Source organism: Electrophorus electricus, chromosome 2 (assembly GCF_013358815.1).
Source record: "Electrophorus electricus isolate fEleEle1 chromosome 2, fEleEle1.pri, whole genome shotgun sequence".
Taxonomy (NCBI): Eukaryota; Metazoa; Chordata; class Actinopteri; order Gymnotiformes; family Gymnotidae; genus Electrophorus; species Electrophorus electricus.
In genome coordinates, this window is record NC_049536.1 from 22647126 (window position 1) to 22662125 (window position 15000).

Consider the following 15000-nt stretch of genomic DNA (forward strand, 5'->3'; position numbering starts at 1 on the left):
AAACCTTCAGAGGAACCAAGACTCAAAGGCACCCCCCCCCCCCGTCCTCCTCTGGCCGACACCGGACACTCGTCCCATCCCCCTGCCTCACTGCACTGCTCTGCTCTTTCTCCTGCAGGCTACAGGATCAGGCTGGGCTCCAGCACGGATAAGAAGGACACGGGGCGTCTGCACGTGGACTACGCGCAGGCCCGGGACGACCTGTACGAGTGGGAGTGCCGGCAGCGCATGCTGGCCCGCGAGGAGAGGCACCGGCGCCGGATCGAGGAGGACCGCCTCCGGCCCCCCTCCCCCCCGCCCATCGTCCACTACTCCGAGCACGAATGCAGCCAGCTGGGGGAAAAGATCAAAGGTGAGGTTTTGGTCCTCTCTCCCGTACTGCTGCTTTCAGTCTTCCCAGAATAAGTGGTCAAATCCACCCCCCCCCCTCCCACCCCCACAAATTTTCTTTTTATTTGTGCATGTTGTTGTCGAGCATGGTTGTCCAGATGTGATTGCTGGGACCGATGTAGCGTCTGTGTGCAGTAACTGGCAGCGTATAAATGCTGTTTGTCTCGTTTGGTTTGAAGTGCCGCACAGCTGAACAGAAATGCCATCTGTTTGTTGTCTGAAAGACAATCCAGTGTGTGTGGAGATGGAGTGAAGGAGAAAGTTTAGAGTGAAAGTAAGAAAGAAATCATAATTTCCCCGCGGTGTGTGGGTGTGCGTGTGCGTGCGTGTGTGCGTGCGTGTGTGCGTGCGTGTGTGCGTGCGTGTGTGCGTGCGTGTGTGTGTGTGTGTGTGAAGGTGCAGGTGCTGGAGGATGACGTTGTGTATGCAGTGTGTTCACCCTCCATACCTTGAGAGGGGTAACAGAGGGGCAGGGAGAACAGCATCGTTTAGAACAAAGGAAAAGGAGATCAGCCTTGATTGCATCAGGAGAGACGAATATTGATTTACTGATTTACAGCAGACAAGAGGAAGACCAGTGTTGTTTACAGTAGACGAGAGGAAGACCAGCGTGGTTCACAGCAGACAAGAGGAAACCAGCATTGTTTACAGTAGATGAGAGGAAGACCAGTGTGGTTTACAGCAGATGAGAGGAAACCAGCATTGTTTACAGTAGATGAGAGGAAGACCAGTGTGGTTTACAGTAGATGAGAGGAAGACCAGCGTGGTTTACAGCAGATGAGAGGAAACCAGCATTGTTTACAGTAGATGAGAGGAAGACCAGTGTGGTTCACAGTAGATGAGAGGAAGACCAGCGTGGTTTACAGCAGATGAGAGGAAGACAAACGTGGTTCACAGCAGACGAGAGGAAGACCAGCGTAGTTCACAGCAGAAGAGAGTGGCGTTCTGGAGAGACCAGCGTGGTTTGGAGAGATACTGGGGAAATATGAGATCACCACGTTTCACACTGGAACACCTTTTACACACAGTGTTTGAGGGTTATAATTTATTTATTTATTTACTTGCTTATTTTTGTCTTACTGGTTGGTTGAGTTGTGATGTTTTTGTTTATTTTTAGACATCTCAAGCCCAGATAATGTCATGGTTTATAACCGTTCAAAGAGGCTATTCTAACTCATAGAAGTGATGTTGGCTGAAAGCTCCTGCTAAACATTTCAGAGCATTATTAAGTGTGTTTAATGTTGTTAAAGTGTCCTTAAACTAGCTGTTAATGTCTGAAAGAAAAAGTGTTGAGCTGGACAATCGTTACCCAGCCGGTCTGTGAAACGTCATCACTCTGTTAATAGTGTGGACTCAGGAATTCATCTTTATGACACATGGAGTCAGGCTAGGAGGTGGATGATGGATTATTAATATAAATCATTAGACAGGTATATGTGCGCGTGTGTGTGTGTGTGTTTGGTAGTGTGTGGGGGCACGTACATTTGGATTTTTTCGATATGTGGGTGTGTGTTTGTAGCTCTGATAAAAGATTTATGGATGAGGATGGTGATTTGTATTGTCGTTTCTGAAAGCATTCACTATCTGTGTTCTGTCTTCACATCACGTTACATGTCTGTGCAGTCCACACTTCAGAGTCTGAGCGGAGGTCCGAAAGACCCTTCGGCTTAGCGCCTGGAGTGAAGACCCATCTTCTGCCCTAGCTCCCTTTGGAGTAAACAAACCTTAAGCTCTGAGGAGTTTCCTAATGTCCTTCATTACAGTGACGACTCACTTCCTGTCAGAAGTCTGGCAGCAGGGTCAGAACCTGCTGCGTGTGCCACGTTTACCACGTCTACCATGTCAGCACGTTTACCACGTCTGCCATGTATGCCACATTTACACATTTATCACGTCTGCCATGTCGGCACGTTTACCACGTCTGCCATGTATGCCACATTTACACATTTATCACGTCTGCCATGTCGGCCATGTTTACCACGTCTGCCATGTATGCCACATTTACACGTTTACCACGTCTACCATGTCAGCACGTTTACCACGTCTGCCATGTATGCCACATTTACACATTTATCACGTCTGCCATGTCGGCACGTTTACCACGTCTGCCATGTATGCCACATTTACACATTTATCACGTCTGCCATGTCGGCCATGTTTACCACGTCGGCCACGTCTGCCACGTTTACCACGTCTGCTATGTTTGCCACGTCTGCCGTTGGCAAACCCCAAAAGCCCCCCCCCAAAGCTAAATCCCGACCTGGGAAATGTAGAGGTTTTTCTAGCGCGACACGCTCCGTGCAAGCTCCTCTTATCATGGAAACAGCAGTTAATGTTCCAGCCTGAGAAAGAGTCAAGCAGCAGTCTTACATTAAGCACCAGGCTGTTTTGATTACGCAGCGTAACTGTCACTGGGCGGAATCGCACACATTCCTACTCAGTCTGCATCAAGCAGGTGCTTTTTTTTATCATTAGGCTTTTAGCAGATTTAAGCTCTTCGAGCGATGAATTTAAACAAATCGCTGCTCTTGGAAACCCTCGTCAAAATACGGGAGTCTAGAGTGTCTGCGTAAAACACACAGTAGCTATAGCGTTGTGGTCGAGTGTGTATCTGCGTTCGCCGTTCTGCCAGCATGATGGAAGCCTCGGTGTTCAGAATGGCATTACCGATTTCACTTTCTATCTGCCTGAGCGGGACATGCTGTAAGTGGAGTGGACGCTGACTGGCTGTGTTCTCTGCTGGTTTTGTGATCTGCGGTTTGTAGCTCTGGTTTCAGAACCCAAACACCCCAGACATAATGCGGAGAGTTTGTTTACCCGTTAGCGCACAGTTGGCGTTGTGGCTTCAGCTGACGGTGTAAGAAGTACAATTTGGACGTCCTCACGCCTTCTGTGATGTCTGTCCTCTGAGCCCTCCCGCGTCCCCGCGGCGTGCCTCGCTAAAACATGTCAGCAGTGCAAGGTCTCAGTTGAGATGCGTTCCGTCCTGAAGCTCTTTTCTTCCTCCCAACCATCTGTCTCTCCTTCTCTCACTCCCTCTCTCCCTCTCTCCCTCCCTCTTCTTCTCCACCTTTCACCAGACGACTCCAAGTTTCCGGAGGCGGTGCGCGTGCTCCTCACCTGGGTGGAGCGCGGCGAGGTGAACCGGCGGAACGCCAACAACTTCTACTCCATGATCCAGTCCTCCAACAGCCACATCCGCAGACTGATGAACGAGAAGGCCGCCCACGAGAAGGAGATGGAGGAGGCCAAGGAGAAGCTGAAGAACGCCCTGGCCGGAATCCTCGTGCAGTGTGAGTGCCAGATCCATCCCACCACATACACGCCCGGCCGGGCGGGGCATTTAGGGAGGGGCTCAGGGAGCAGAGGAACACACTCACCAAAGCACATAACCGGGACATGCTTGAGCCCACACCTCACACACACACACAGCAGTGAAGAATATCTGTCATGCAGTACATGTTTTCTCTGACTTTTATTATCTTAGTAGTTAGATAACAATAACATTCCTACACGTAAGCGTTAATTTGACAGTATTATCGTGGAAACAGGTTGAACACTTTAACTTTTAATAAATACATGCACATACATGTAAGCCCACACACAACACGTGTGTGCCCAGTCTTCCCACACCGACAGGTAAGAACTGCGTAGACGTAAATGAAAAGTAATTAAAACCCCACAGGGTTCATAACACTGTGTACACTGGTTAAATGTTAGCATGTTAGCATGTGGAACCGTGCCACAATTACGGAAAATATAGTTTCAGTCCTAGAATTCCTCGTTCCGGTATAGACCGAATGCTTCATAAGCCTCTAGAGGTTTGTTTGCCTTCAGACATGAAGTCATGACATTCTGTGTGTTATTTCTGATCTCCAGTCCTTCTTTCATAAGCGTATAATGTTCTATACATCTGAACTGGGGTCAGTTCAGAATTTGTAAATACAAATTCAGATGAATTGGTTTGAATTTGAACTGAGAGTCAGACATGGAGTGTAATCTGAATCTGAAAAAGTATTGTAATTAAACTTTTATCTATAGGAGATAGCTTAATGTAAAGCTCTGTTTCAGCTTGTGAATTAAATCGAGGCTCCGGTTTCAACGCTTTTTATCAGTTCAAATTCTCACTCAGTTCCATGAACTGATCTGGAGTTGAGCCGCTCCCAGCGAGTCCAGTCCAGGTGTGTATGTGGCTGGGACCCCATTTGGCATGCGAGTGTGCGTGCGTTACACAGGCGCGGTGAGGAGGTAAGTGCCCCAGACACGCTGGCCTGGTGTTGAGCTGAGCACAGCTCCAGGTAGAGTATGGAGTCTGCGTCAGGCCCCTGCGTAGCGCCACCCTGTGGTTGTCTGCAACCCCCTGGGCAGCCCTCGCGATGAGGCGGGGGCGACCCTCCGTAGACCAAGTAACCCCCTGACGGACAAGCACTAGCCTTGTTTAGTTGGTTTATGAAATTACTACTGGACACACTACGGGTGGAGGCTTTGAGAAAAATATGCCACGTCTCTGGGCGAAAAAGAGAGGGGGTTAAGACCACTTTGGCAACTTTTGTCTCACACCAGTTGCGCGCTTCCATCCGCCCGTTCAAACACGGACTGCTCCCCCCCGCCCCTCACGTCTCCGACGGTCCACGGTGTGATTGATTAGCTACAGGTAGATCTTTAGGCAGCAATGGGTCTGGCCGGAGGCGATCGGTCACATGGGCAGCTGTGGTCAACACTCCCTTAGCACTGATTGCTTTAAGCACTGCTATCTTCAGCCCTGAATCATTCAGAGAAGTGACCTGCAGTGGGTCTGCAGAGTACCGGTAAGTGGTCCAGTGTCCCTCGGGGAGGGATGGGATTCACAAGAAATTCCAGGGAAAATCACCCCTTCACCAAGTTGCAGCACTGCAATGCATAATGAAAATTTTTGTTCCCGAGTCAGTGGGGGTGGACTCTGCAAGTTCGAAGTCTCACAGGGGCAGGTTTGTGATCAGTGCAGAAGAAGTGTGTTTCCTCTCGCAGTGGAGACTAGAAATGCTATGGATGTCGTCACTTTCCGAGACTGTTTAGAAGATGTCATATTTCCTTGCGTGGTTGACTTAATCTGCCAATTAATACCTACATCACTGTGCCTTATCGGAGACGTTTCTGTCCCCTGTGGTGAGTGAGGTTAGTGTTTGCGTAAGAGATAAGACCAACGTGGTAGACAAAACTGATTCAAATGTTGAGTAATTAGATTTATAGGTCTTGTGAAATATTGACTTAAGCAATTTCATTTTAATCCGTTAGTCTAGCTGTTCAGATTTATCTCCAACTCTAATGCCAAGTGAAATGCTAAGGCTTTTTTTTATACATCAGTGAGAAATTGTCATGAAATAAATGATTTATGTATGGCCTCTCCTGATATTTAGCACAGTCCTCTTTTAAATGTTGAATCCAGTCATCAAAAGTGTGAAATTGTGGGGACAAACAAAAATCGTAGTGCAGCACTGTCATGTGTCACAAACACGTAATGCACAGTTCAGTATTGTCATGCGCTGTCACAAACACGTAATGCACAGTTCAGTATTGTCATGCGCTGTCACAAACACATCATGCACAGTTTCAGTTTTGTCGTGCTGTCATGAAGACAAACAGGTCGTGCACAGTTCAGTACTGCCATGCGCTGTCATGAACACGTTGTGCACAGTTTCAGTACTGTCATGTGCTATCACAAAGACACATACATCATGCACAATTCAGTACTATCATGTGCTGTGACAAACACACACACATCATACACAGTTCAGTATTGTCATGCGCTGTCACAAAGACAAACAGGTCATACACAGTTCAGTACTGTCATACGCTGTCGCAGAGATTTGCACGTGACACAGTAGTGAGTCCCATGTAAAGGGAAGTTCCTTCTGACAGTACACAGCCCCACCCTTTATCTGAAGACACAGAACACACACTTTTATGCACAAACACTTCACCAATGCATATCTGCTATGCTTATAAAACACAACAAAGTCATTTTACATTTGAAAATGATGAGATGACTTGCGTTGGAAAAACTGTAGGGTTAAAAATGTAGGTTTGTCAAGATGGTGGCTCCTGATGTAAAGTCAACAGACTATGTGTTACTGTAAGCACACCACAGTCTGCTCCACCATCCTGACTTCTCCATAACAAGGCATGACAGGCATATTTTCCTGTTCCTTTAAACAAGGAGTCAGTTTAATGCAGCATATATTAGACCCATCTCCAAAACCTCCTCCTCTAACCATAGTGGGGATGTGCACACCTCTACTGATGGAAAACAGAACAGAAAGAAGGAAAATGAATAAATAAAAATATAAATCTGTTTCATTAAACAAGGAGCTAGTTTAATGCAGCATATATTAGACTGGTCTCCAAAACCTCTTCCTCTAACTATGGTGGGGTTGTGTACGCTTACACGGATGGAAAAAGAAAAGAATGTAAATAAATAACTGCTTTTTAAAACAAGAAGTCATTTTAGCACTGCCTGTATGTCTCCAGGACTCACTGTGTGCTATAGATTCAGGCTCAGCCGTGTAGAAAAACAGAACAGAGAGAATTCAAATCAATTCAAATCAATGAACAAAGACTCTTAAGTAAGAACTGGGCTAGAAGGTGAGATTGTTTTTCTGCTAGTCCCGGGAGTCAGCTCCTCGGAGCTCCACACGTCAGCGATCTGGTGGAGTGGTTGATATCTCTGCCATATCTGAGAAATATTGAACTAATCCCTGCTCTCTGCATTTGAGTGTGGCAAGGCTAATAAAATATGGGGGGGCATGTAGGTTCTCGCTTATCAGACGCAGCCATTCCTCACGCACAGACTCAGGGAAATATGCTCATGTGTAAGTGCGAACGAGCGGTTGTCTTCTCAATCGATGTCTTCCATTAAATTAAAGGACGCCAAAGGCCCCATCGATTTTAGCATGTTAGTCTCTCTTGAGCTGGCCTCTTCCTCAGACCAAGGCTTTGCAGCCTTGTTGACTCCCCTGGGATTGTTAACCACTACCACCACCCCCTCACCATCGAACTCACACTTATACGTGCGCGCACACACACACACACACACACACACACACTCACTCACTCTCCCCCAGCAGAGGACAGAGGCAGAGAGAGAGAGTGTAAATCAGTAAAAGGTCCTCATGCATGTCTTATTACCTGCTCCACAGTGATACCAGTGGAGCTCTGTGAAACTCCTTAATGACAGAGAGGACGCCTTGTTCCTCCTGCACTGATCACATGTCTGTCAAGTCGTTGCCATGACGCCGGAAGCCCTGGATGTCACGGCACACATGGTGCCTGAGACTCACAGTTGCATCGCCGCTTCCCGCTGCTGGGAGAGATGTAGCCACTCGGAACACACAGATAAAATTGCTCAGAGAGCAGCTTGGTTCAAATGAGACATAAGGTGAATAGGGACACCACTAAATACATGTAGATAACTGCTGGTCATACAAAGTGTTGTGCTCAACCCCAGGTCACCTGGGCCACAATTATGACCAGCAACCGTTGTTTTCTACAAATATGTGCCCCAGTGAGATTGGCAGTATCAGATCCACCTTCCAATTAGATTAGAAGGATCAGATATCTCTCCCAGTTAGGTTGGTAGGGTCAGAGCTCTGTCCCAGTTAGGTTGCTAGGGTCAGATCTCTGCCCCAGTTAGATTGGTAGGGTTATATCTCTGTCCCAGTTAGGTTGGTATGGGTATATCTCTGTCCCAGTTAGGTTGGTAGGGTCAGATCTCTGTCCCAGTTAGGTTGGTATGGGTATATCTCTGTCCCAGTTAGGTTAATAGGGTCAGATCTCTGTCCCAGTTAGGTTGGTAGGGTCATATCTCTATCCCAGTTAGGTTGGTAGGGTCAGATCTCTGTCCCAGTTAGGTTGATAGGGTCAGATCTCTGTTCCAGTTAGGTTACTAGGGTCAGATCTCTGTCCCAGTTAGATTGGTAGGGTTATATCTCTGTCCCAGTTAGGTTGGTATGGGTATATCTCTGTCCCAGTTAGGTTAATAGGATCAGATCTCTGTCCCAGTTAGGTTAATAGGATCATATCTCTGTCCCAGTTAGGTTGGTAGGGTCATATCTCTGTCCCAGTTAGGTTGGTAGGGTCATATCTCTATCCCAGTTAGGTTGGTAGGGTCAGATCTCTGTCCCAGTTAGGTTGGTAGGGTCAGATCTCTGTCCCAGTTAGGTTGATAGGGTCAGATCTCTCTCCTAATTCAGTTGGTAGGGTCAGATCTCTGTCCCAGTTAGGTTGATAGGGTCAGATCTCTCTCCTAATTCAGTTGGTAGGGTCAGATCTCTGTCCCAGTTAAGTTGATAGGGTCAGATCTCTCTCCTAATTCAGTTGGTAGGGTCAGATCTCTGTCCCAGTTAGGTTGATAGGGTCAGATCTCTCTCCTAATTCAGTTGGTAGGGTCAGATCTCTGTCCCAGTTAGGTTGATAGGGTCAGATCTCTCTCCTAATTCAGTTGGTAGGGTCAGATCTCTGTCCCAGTTAGGTTGATAGGGTCAGATCTCTCTCCTAATTCAGTTGGTAGGGTCAGATCTCTGTCCCAGTTAGATCAGTGGCCTCAGATCCATCTCCCCACCAGTGAAATTCGGCGTCAGTGGCTCCGTTTCCTTCTCGCTCTCACTCAGGTGCTTGCTGAGTGCCCCCCCGTGTCTTCCCCTGCACACTCCAGCCAGGACAGTCTGACTGATGGACTCGTACCTTGTCCCAAAGCTGGGGAATCCATTTCTGAAAGGCTCGCTCTAACGGGTCGATGTGAGCGATAGTCCTCTCAAATCCACGTGCGAGGCAGAGTAATAACACGTGAGCTGTCTGTCGGTGACTGTACTTTTCAGTAGGGTCCTAGTGCCACCCCCTTTCCTTCCCAATGACTCTGACCTTTTGATTATCGTCCCTGGCATCCCCGAGTCTTGTGACCTAATAAAGGAGGAACGGCTTTGCTCTTGTACGGCCTGTCTGCAGCTCTGGGAACCTTCCCTCTGCCATCTTTCTACACGAATGTTCTTAGTTGAGCAGAAGTTTCCAGAGTGGTCTCGATTGGGCACACAGATTGCACAGCCTCGCTATTAAAAAATCCTTCCCTGAAGCAATTAAGCTGTTATGCTAGCCATCCAAGCTCAGTGTTTTTGCAGCAGGGAGGGAGATTAGGCGCAGAGTTCACTGCTTTCCTTTCTGATACCAGCTTTTTTGTTTTGTTTTGTTTTTCACTCCTCTGCTCCTCCCCAATCGCCCCTCTCTCTCTCTCTCTCTCTCTCTCTCTCTCTCTCTCTCTCTCTTTTTCTCTCTCTCTCTCTTTCTGGATGGTACATACTGGGCCCCCCCCCCCACGTCCTCTGCCCCAGTTGAGCAGATTGTGTCTGTATTCCACGCTGCATCCAAACAAAAGGCGTGGGACCATTTCTCCAAAGCCCAGCGCAAGAACCTGGACATGTGGCGCAAGCAAGCCGAGGTTGGTGCTCTCATTTTGCTCTCTTCTCTTTATTTCATTCACTTCTTTTTAGTTTTTTGTTTTTGTTTACGTGAATATGTTTACACTTCACGCCTTCGCCAGATGCCTTTTCCCACCTTCCTTGCGTGTGTATCCCGCCAGCGTATTAGCTCGTCAGCCCCGCCCCCTCCCCGAGCCGCAGCTCTAACGTTCTGACTAGAATCTGTTCCAGAGTTGAACGTTTAATGACTGCGGAAGCAGGTTAGTGAAGTGGACATAAGCCCTGCACTGTACCGGAGTCGTAGCAGTAATAGGCCAAAGAGCAGCTTAAGCTCCTAGCAGTCCAAAGCCTCTTAGCAGCAGCGCACATGTGACTCTACTCCAGCGCTTCAGGGATCCTAGTCCAGCACTCCCAGTACTCTAGTTCAGCACTCCAGGGATCCTAGTCCAGCACTACCAGTACCCTAGTCCAGCGCTTCAGGAAACCTAGTCCAGGTCTTCAGGGACCCTAGTCCAGCGCTCCAGGGACCTTAGTCCAGCTCACTCACTCCTACACTAGCCAAGCACTACCGGTACCCTAGTCCAGCGCTTCAGGTAACCTAGTCCAGCGCACTCCTGGTACCCTCCAGAAGCACACCCTAGCGCTCCAGGTACCCTAGATCAGCGTTCCCAGTAGCCTAGTCCAGCACGCACCGGGTACCCTAATCCAGCGACGCACCCTCCACCCGGCCACTGCCTCCACACCAGAGGCAAGGCACAGTGACTTTCTTCTCCTAGTCTTATTCAGAGGCAAATGGAGAAACATGGCCCACAGGACTTTCTAAACAAATTAGCTGGAGCAGAGCGTGGGTAGGCGGATGAAGTGTAACAGTGTTGTCATGTTCTGGTCATTGGGTAAGTGTTGAGACCTGTCTCTGGGGAGCGAAGGCTGAGCCTGGTGTGGAATTAACTTCACCATCTCTGTTTCAGCCTGCAGCCTAAGCCCCAGTTTGCATGGATCACAATGCCAAGTCTGTTTAGATTTATAATCCAAACACTCATCCACTAACGGCCGGACCTGTCTCGTTTTACAATGGATTAGGATGGATGCAACAGGAAATGTTTACAATTGCAGAGCTTCCTCTGCCTTGTATTGTGTAATTTCTTTAGCTTTAAACTTGGAATTTGGAATTCAGGCCTTTGGTATTCAGGTATTTCATTAATAAGTTCTGAGCCAAAAGACTTCTTCGGCTAAGGTAGGTGTTCCAAACCGGAGTTTCATTATATGGTCTGAACTTGCTGTTGCGCTAATGACCTTTGAGTAATATTGTTTCACTGAATCAATTAACGTCGACACTTGATACTCATACCAGACTTGCCATTAAAACGTTTGGCTCATTCTCCTCGCTCATATCCATAATGCTGGCATGTGGGAGGAGCTTTGACACACTGTGCTGTTGACCCCACCTAACTCTCAACCACACCGTCCCCACCCACCCACCCACACCCAGCTGTGTATCAAGCAACCACTGACCTGACGGAGGTACCACGAGGAAGAGTTCGGTTAGGGTCTGGGTCGACGCGAGGGAGAGGGATGGAGATGCAGGAACATGAGTTCCTCTCTGGGTTCCTCTAGGGGTTCCTCTCAGCCCTCCTTCACAGATCTGTGGACTAGTGTTTTTCTCACCGTGGGATAAGAATCTGACCTTTAAAAACAGCTTTTTGGAAATGGCCAGTCAACAGCTTTCTGTACCTATGTGTGCATGCGTGCTTGTGTATATGCGTGCGTGTCTATATGTATGTGTGTGTGTTGCACGTGTGTGTGCAGGTGTGTATCCGTATGTGTCTGTATGTGTACGTGTGTGTGTGTGTGTGTCTATATATATATGTGTGTGTGTGTATGTGTGTCTAAATATATATGTGTGTGTGTGTTGCACGTGTGTGTGCAGGTGTGTATCCGTATGTGTCTGTATGTGTACGTGTGTGTGTGTACATGTGTACGTGTGTGTGTGTGTGTGTCTGACAGTGGATGGCAGGTGTGTCTAACAGGCATAGTGCTCCTGATCTCGGTTTACTGTTCCTCTCGTCCAGCACTCGGACAGCCTCTGTGCTGAGATAAGTGAAGATAGGGCGTGCTAATGCCAGCCCTGCTCTCGCACGGAAGACTCAGACCCAAGTGATTAGGACACAAGCAGAGATTACACAAAACAGACACACACCAAGCATTTTAATAATCCTGAGACACTAACACTGCCTTAATAGGCTGGGACGGCATGTGCTTACGTATACAATATGCAAAAATTAAAAACAGTGGCACAAGGCCTCGGTAACACTAATGGAAGTTCCACAAAAAACCCAGCAGAACTTTCCGTACTATTTATAGTGTGTTTTTACAGGAAGCTGGATGAGTCACGAGGTACACTAGCCTAGCGCTCCCAGTATTCCTCGATATTCCACTGGTGGGAATGAACAACCAAGTGCAGAGCTGAGGCAGGTGCAACAGCAGCAGGGGGCATGGGCTGCCTATTTTGCCCACCCCCTGCAGATCTGACTGGCCGCCTCTGGTGTGGATGAGGCCCTGGCAGGCTGCTCTGGCCGGCAATGGAGTGGCATGGTGATTGTTATTCGGCGCGGTGCGCCAGGTGTTAACGAGTCAAGCTAGGCAGCAGCTGCCGAACCCTGGGGGGGCGGGACTTCCTGCATAGACGGCTGGAGACGAGACTTCCACGAGGAACCACTGCCTCCCAACAGCACAGCGCACTACAGAGCTCCCCTCTCCTGGCAACGTTACTCCCTCTCCCTCTCTCTCTTTCAGTTCTCTCTCTCTCTCTCTCCTTCACTCTCTGTCTCAGTTCTTTCTCTCTCAATTCTCTCTCTCTCTCAATTTTCTTTGTCTCTCTCTCTCTCTCTATCTCTCTCTATCTCTCATATACCCCCTCTCTCGCTTTCTCTTTCTCTCTCGTTTCACTCTCTCACTCACTCTCTCTCTCACTCTGCCTCACACTCTCTCTTTCTCTCTCTCTCTCTGGACTGATGGGTATGTGTTTTTGCTCTACCTGAGATTATGTGCTACAGTGCTGGACAGATGGTGCTGTTTGTGTTCTGCCTTTGTTTGCCTGGGAGTTTTTCATCCCATATCAGCTTTTTTGCGTGTGCGTTTGCGTGCGCAAATGTGTATGTGTGTGCGTGCATATGTAGGGGTGTGTGTTCATGTTTCACATTCACATGCACGTGTGTGTGTGTGTGTGTGTGTGTGTGTGTGTGTGTGTGTGTGTGTGTGTGCGTGTGTGTGGAGTAGAACTCCCCTCCCCCATGCCCCCCCAATGTATGTGCTTTATTAGCTGGTGAGGACCCCATCTGCTTTAAAGAGCCTTGTTCAGCATTACAGACCACGTCCACCCACACCCAGCATTACAGACCACACTGACCCACACCCAGTATTACAGACCACGCCCTCCCACACCCACTATTACAGACCATGCCCTCCCACACCCAGCATTACAGACCACGCCCTCCCACACCCACTATTACAGACACCGACCCACACCCAGTATTACAGACCATGCCCTCTTACACCCAGCATTACAGACCACACCCACCCACCCCAGCATTATTTGACCATATCCCTCCCATCCCAGAATTACAGACCACACCCGCTTGCACTCAGCTTTACAGAAAATGCACCCCAACACCCGGCATTACAGGTCACAGAAGGCTCCACCACACAGCTTGTCCATTGTTTGTCTCGACCCAGCAAGGTCAGCCAACACTTCAGCTACGCCCGGTTCAGTTCTGTCCCGGGAGATCCGCTGGGAGCTCGCAACCAGCCTGCATGCTTTACATCTCCAGACCGCATCTGTGATTAATGAAAGGTTGGAAAAGGCATCCCAGAAGGCTTTGGGGGGATTAAACCTCTCACCTCTCACCGCTCCTCCGCAGGAGATCAGGAACATCCACAACGAGGAGCTGATGGGCATCCGCAGGGAAGAGGAGATGGAGATGTCCGACGACGACATGGAGGACGAGCCCGAGAGCAAAGACTCGGATGACTCAGGTACCCCCGACATGTGTAGTTTTTCTTCTACACATGTTCACTGCATGAATCACCTCATCAACGTATTCCCTGGTCCTGCAGTGGGTGTGAGGTGGGAAACAAACACACACGTCATAAGGCCGTGAAGAGTGCCATTTTGGAACGTTTAAACAGCCTTCATCGGCCGCAGTGGCGTTCCCGTGTCTGGCGTTCCCCAGACCCGTGCGGTCTCATGGCCTACAGGATTAGCTGGCCCCTAGATTAGACGGTAATTGGGTAATTGGAAATCTCCCGCCACTTTGGTAAAAGGGAGCACAAGAAGACAACTCCTGGCTCGGGTCACACTTTCAGTGGAGACATTGTGCCTAAAGGCGTGCCGGCTGTTTAATGAGCTGCCTTCACTGCTCATCTGGTTTTGATGGCGTAACGAGGGCTCCGCTGTCTGTCTGCATCCTCTCTGGGTTGCTGTGGTCAGCACGGCTGTGTAGAGCGTTGCACACGTCCACCGCGCTACCTGCCCACGTCAAGAAGGGCTGCCAAACAAGGCCACCGGGCCACGGGAAAGGTCAGGACTCGTTAAAGGTTATGGTGTGGGGCGGTAATTGGCGGGTCTTTGCAGATCTCTGCTGTCAGTATGCCACTGCCTGTCTGCAACATCGCTAACAGGGGAGCCAGTCTGCCCCAAGCATAAGACATCAAAGCTAAGAGGCGACAGCTGACCACGTCACGATCCGGGGCCGTCTTTATTTATGCTCCCATAAGCCCCTCCGTCGGCGCAGCGCTACAGACCCACTCCAGATGCCCGGGCTGGTTCTGGCTCCGTTTTGCTGCAGCCTGTTATCAGTGGGTCTGCTCGACGTCTGTTGGCCCCACCCCTGGGCGCAGCCATGGATTCCCAAACGTGACAGTAGCTCTTATTAGCATCCAGATGAGAGCAAATGCAATCGCGGTTTTCCAAGTCAGGATTCCTGCCTTGCAGCCGGCCACGGCCATGTGTTATTGGAAAACAGCGAGGACGGTCGCTGTCAGCGTGTTGTCAGATGCTCAGAATGGATGCCGCAATGAGGAGAAGGGCACGAGAACCACTTAGTTGGTGGATGGTTGAAATTAGCACTCCCCTCATTTATCAAAACAAATATTTTACACCTGCCAG

General features: G+C 49.0%; 1 protein-coding gene across 7 annotated transcripts in view; it reads left to right on the top strand.

The window, feature by feature from the left end:
* enox2 (ecto-NOX disulfide-thiol exchanger 2) overlaps positions 1-15000 on the top strand; it is a 154864-nt gene that overhangs the window by 126028 nt on the left and 13836 nt on the right. For all 7 annotated transcript variants that reach the window (XM_035536030.1, XM_035536040.1, XM_035536036.1 and 4 more), the window contains 4 exons: positions 119-352; positions 3471-3683; positions 9750-9856; positions 13754-13868. In XM_035536030.1, coding sequence (XP_035391923.1) covers positions 119-352; positions 3471-3683; positions 9750-9856; positions 13754-13868 — 669 coding nt within the window. The remainder of the gene's footprint in view (positions 1-118; positions 353-3470; positions 3684-9749; positions 9857-13753; positions 13869-15000) is intronic.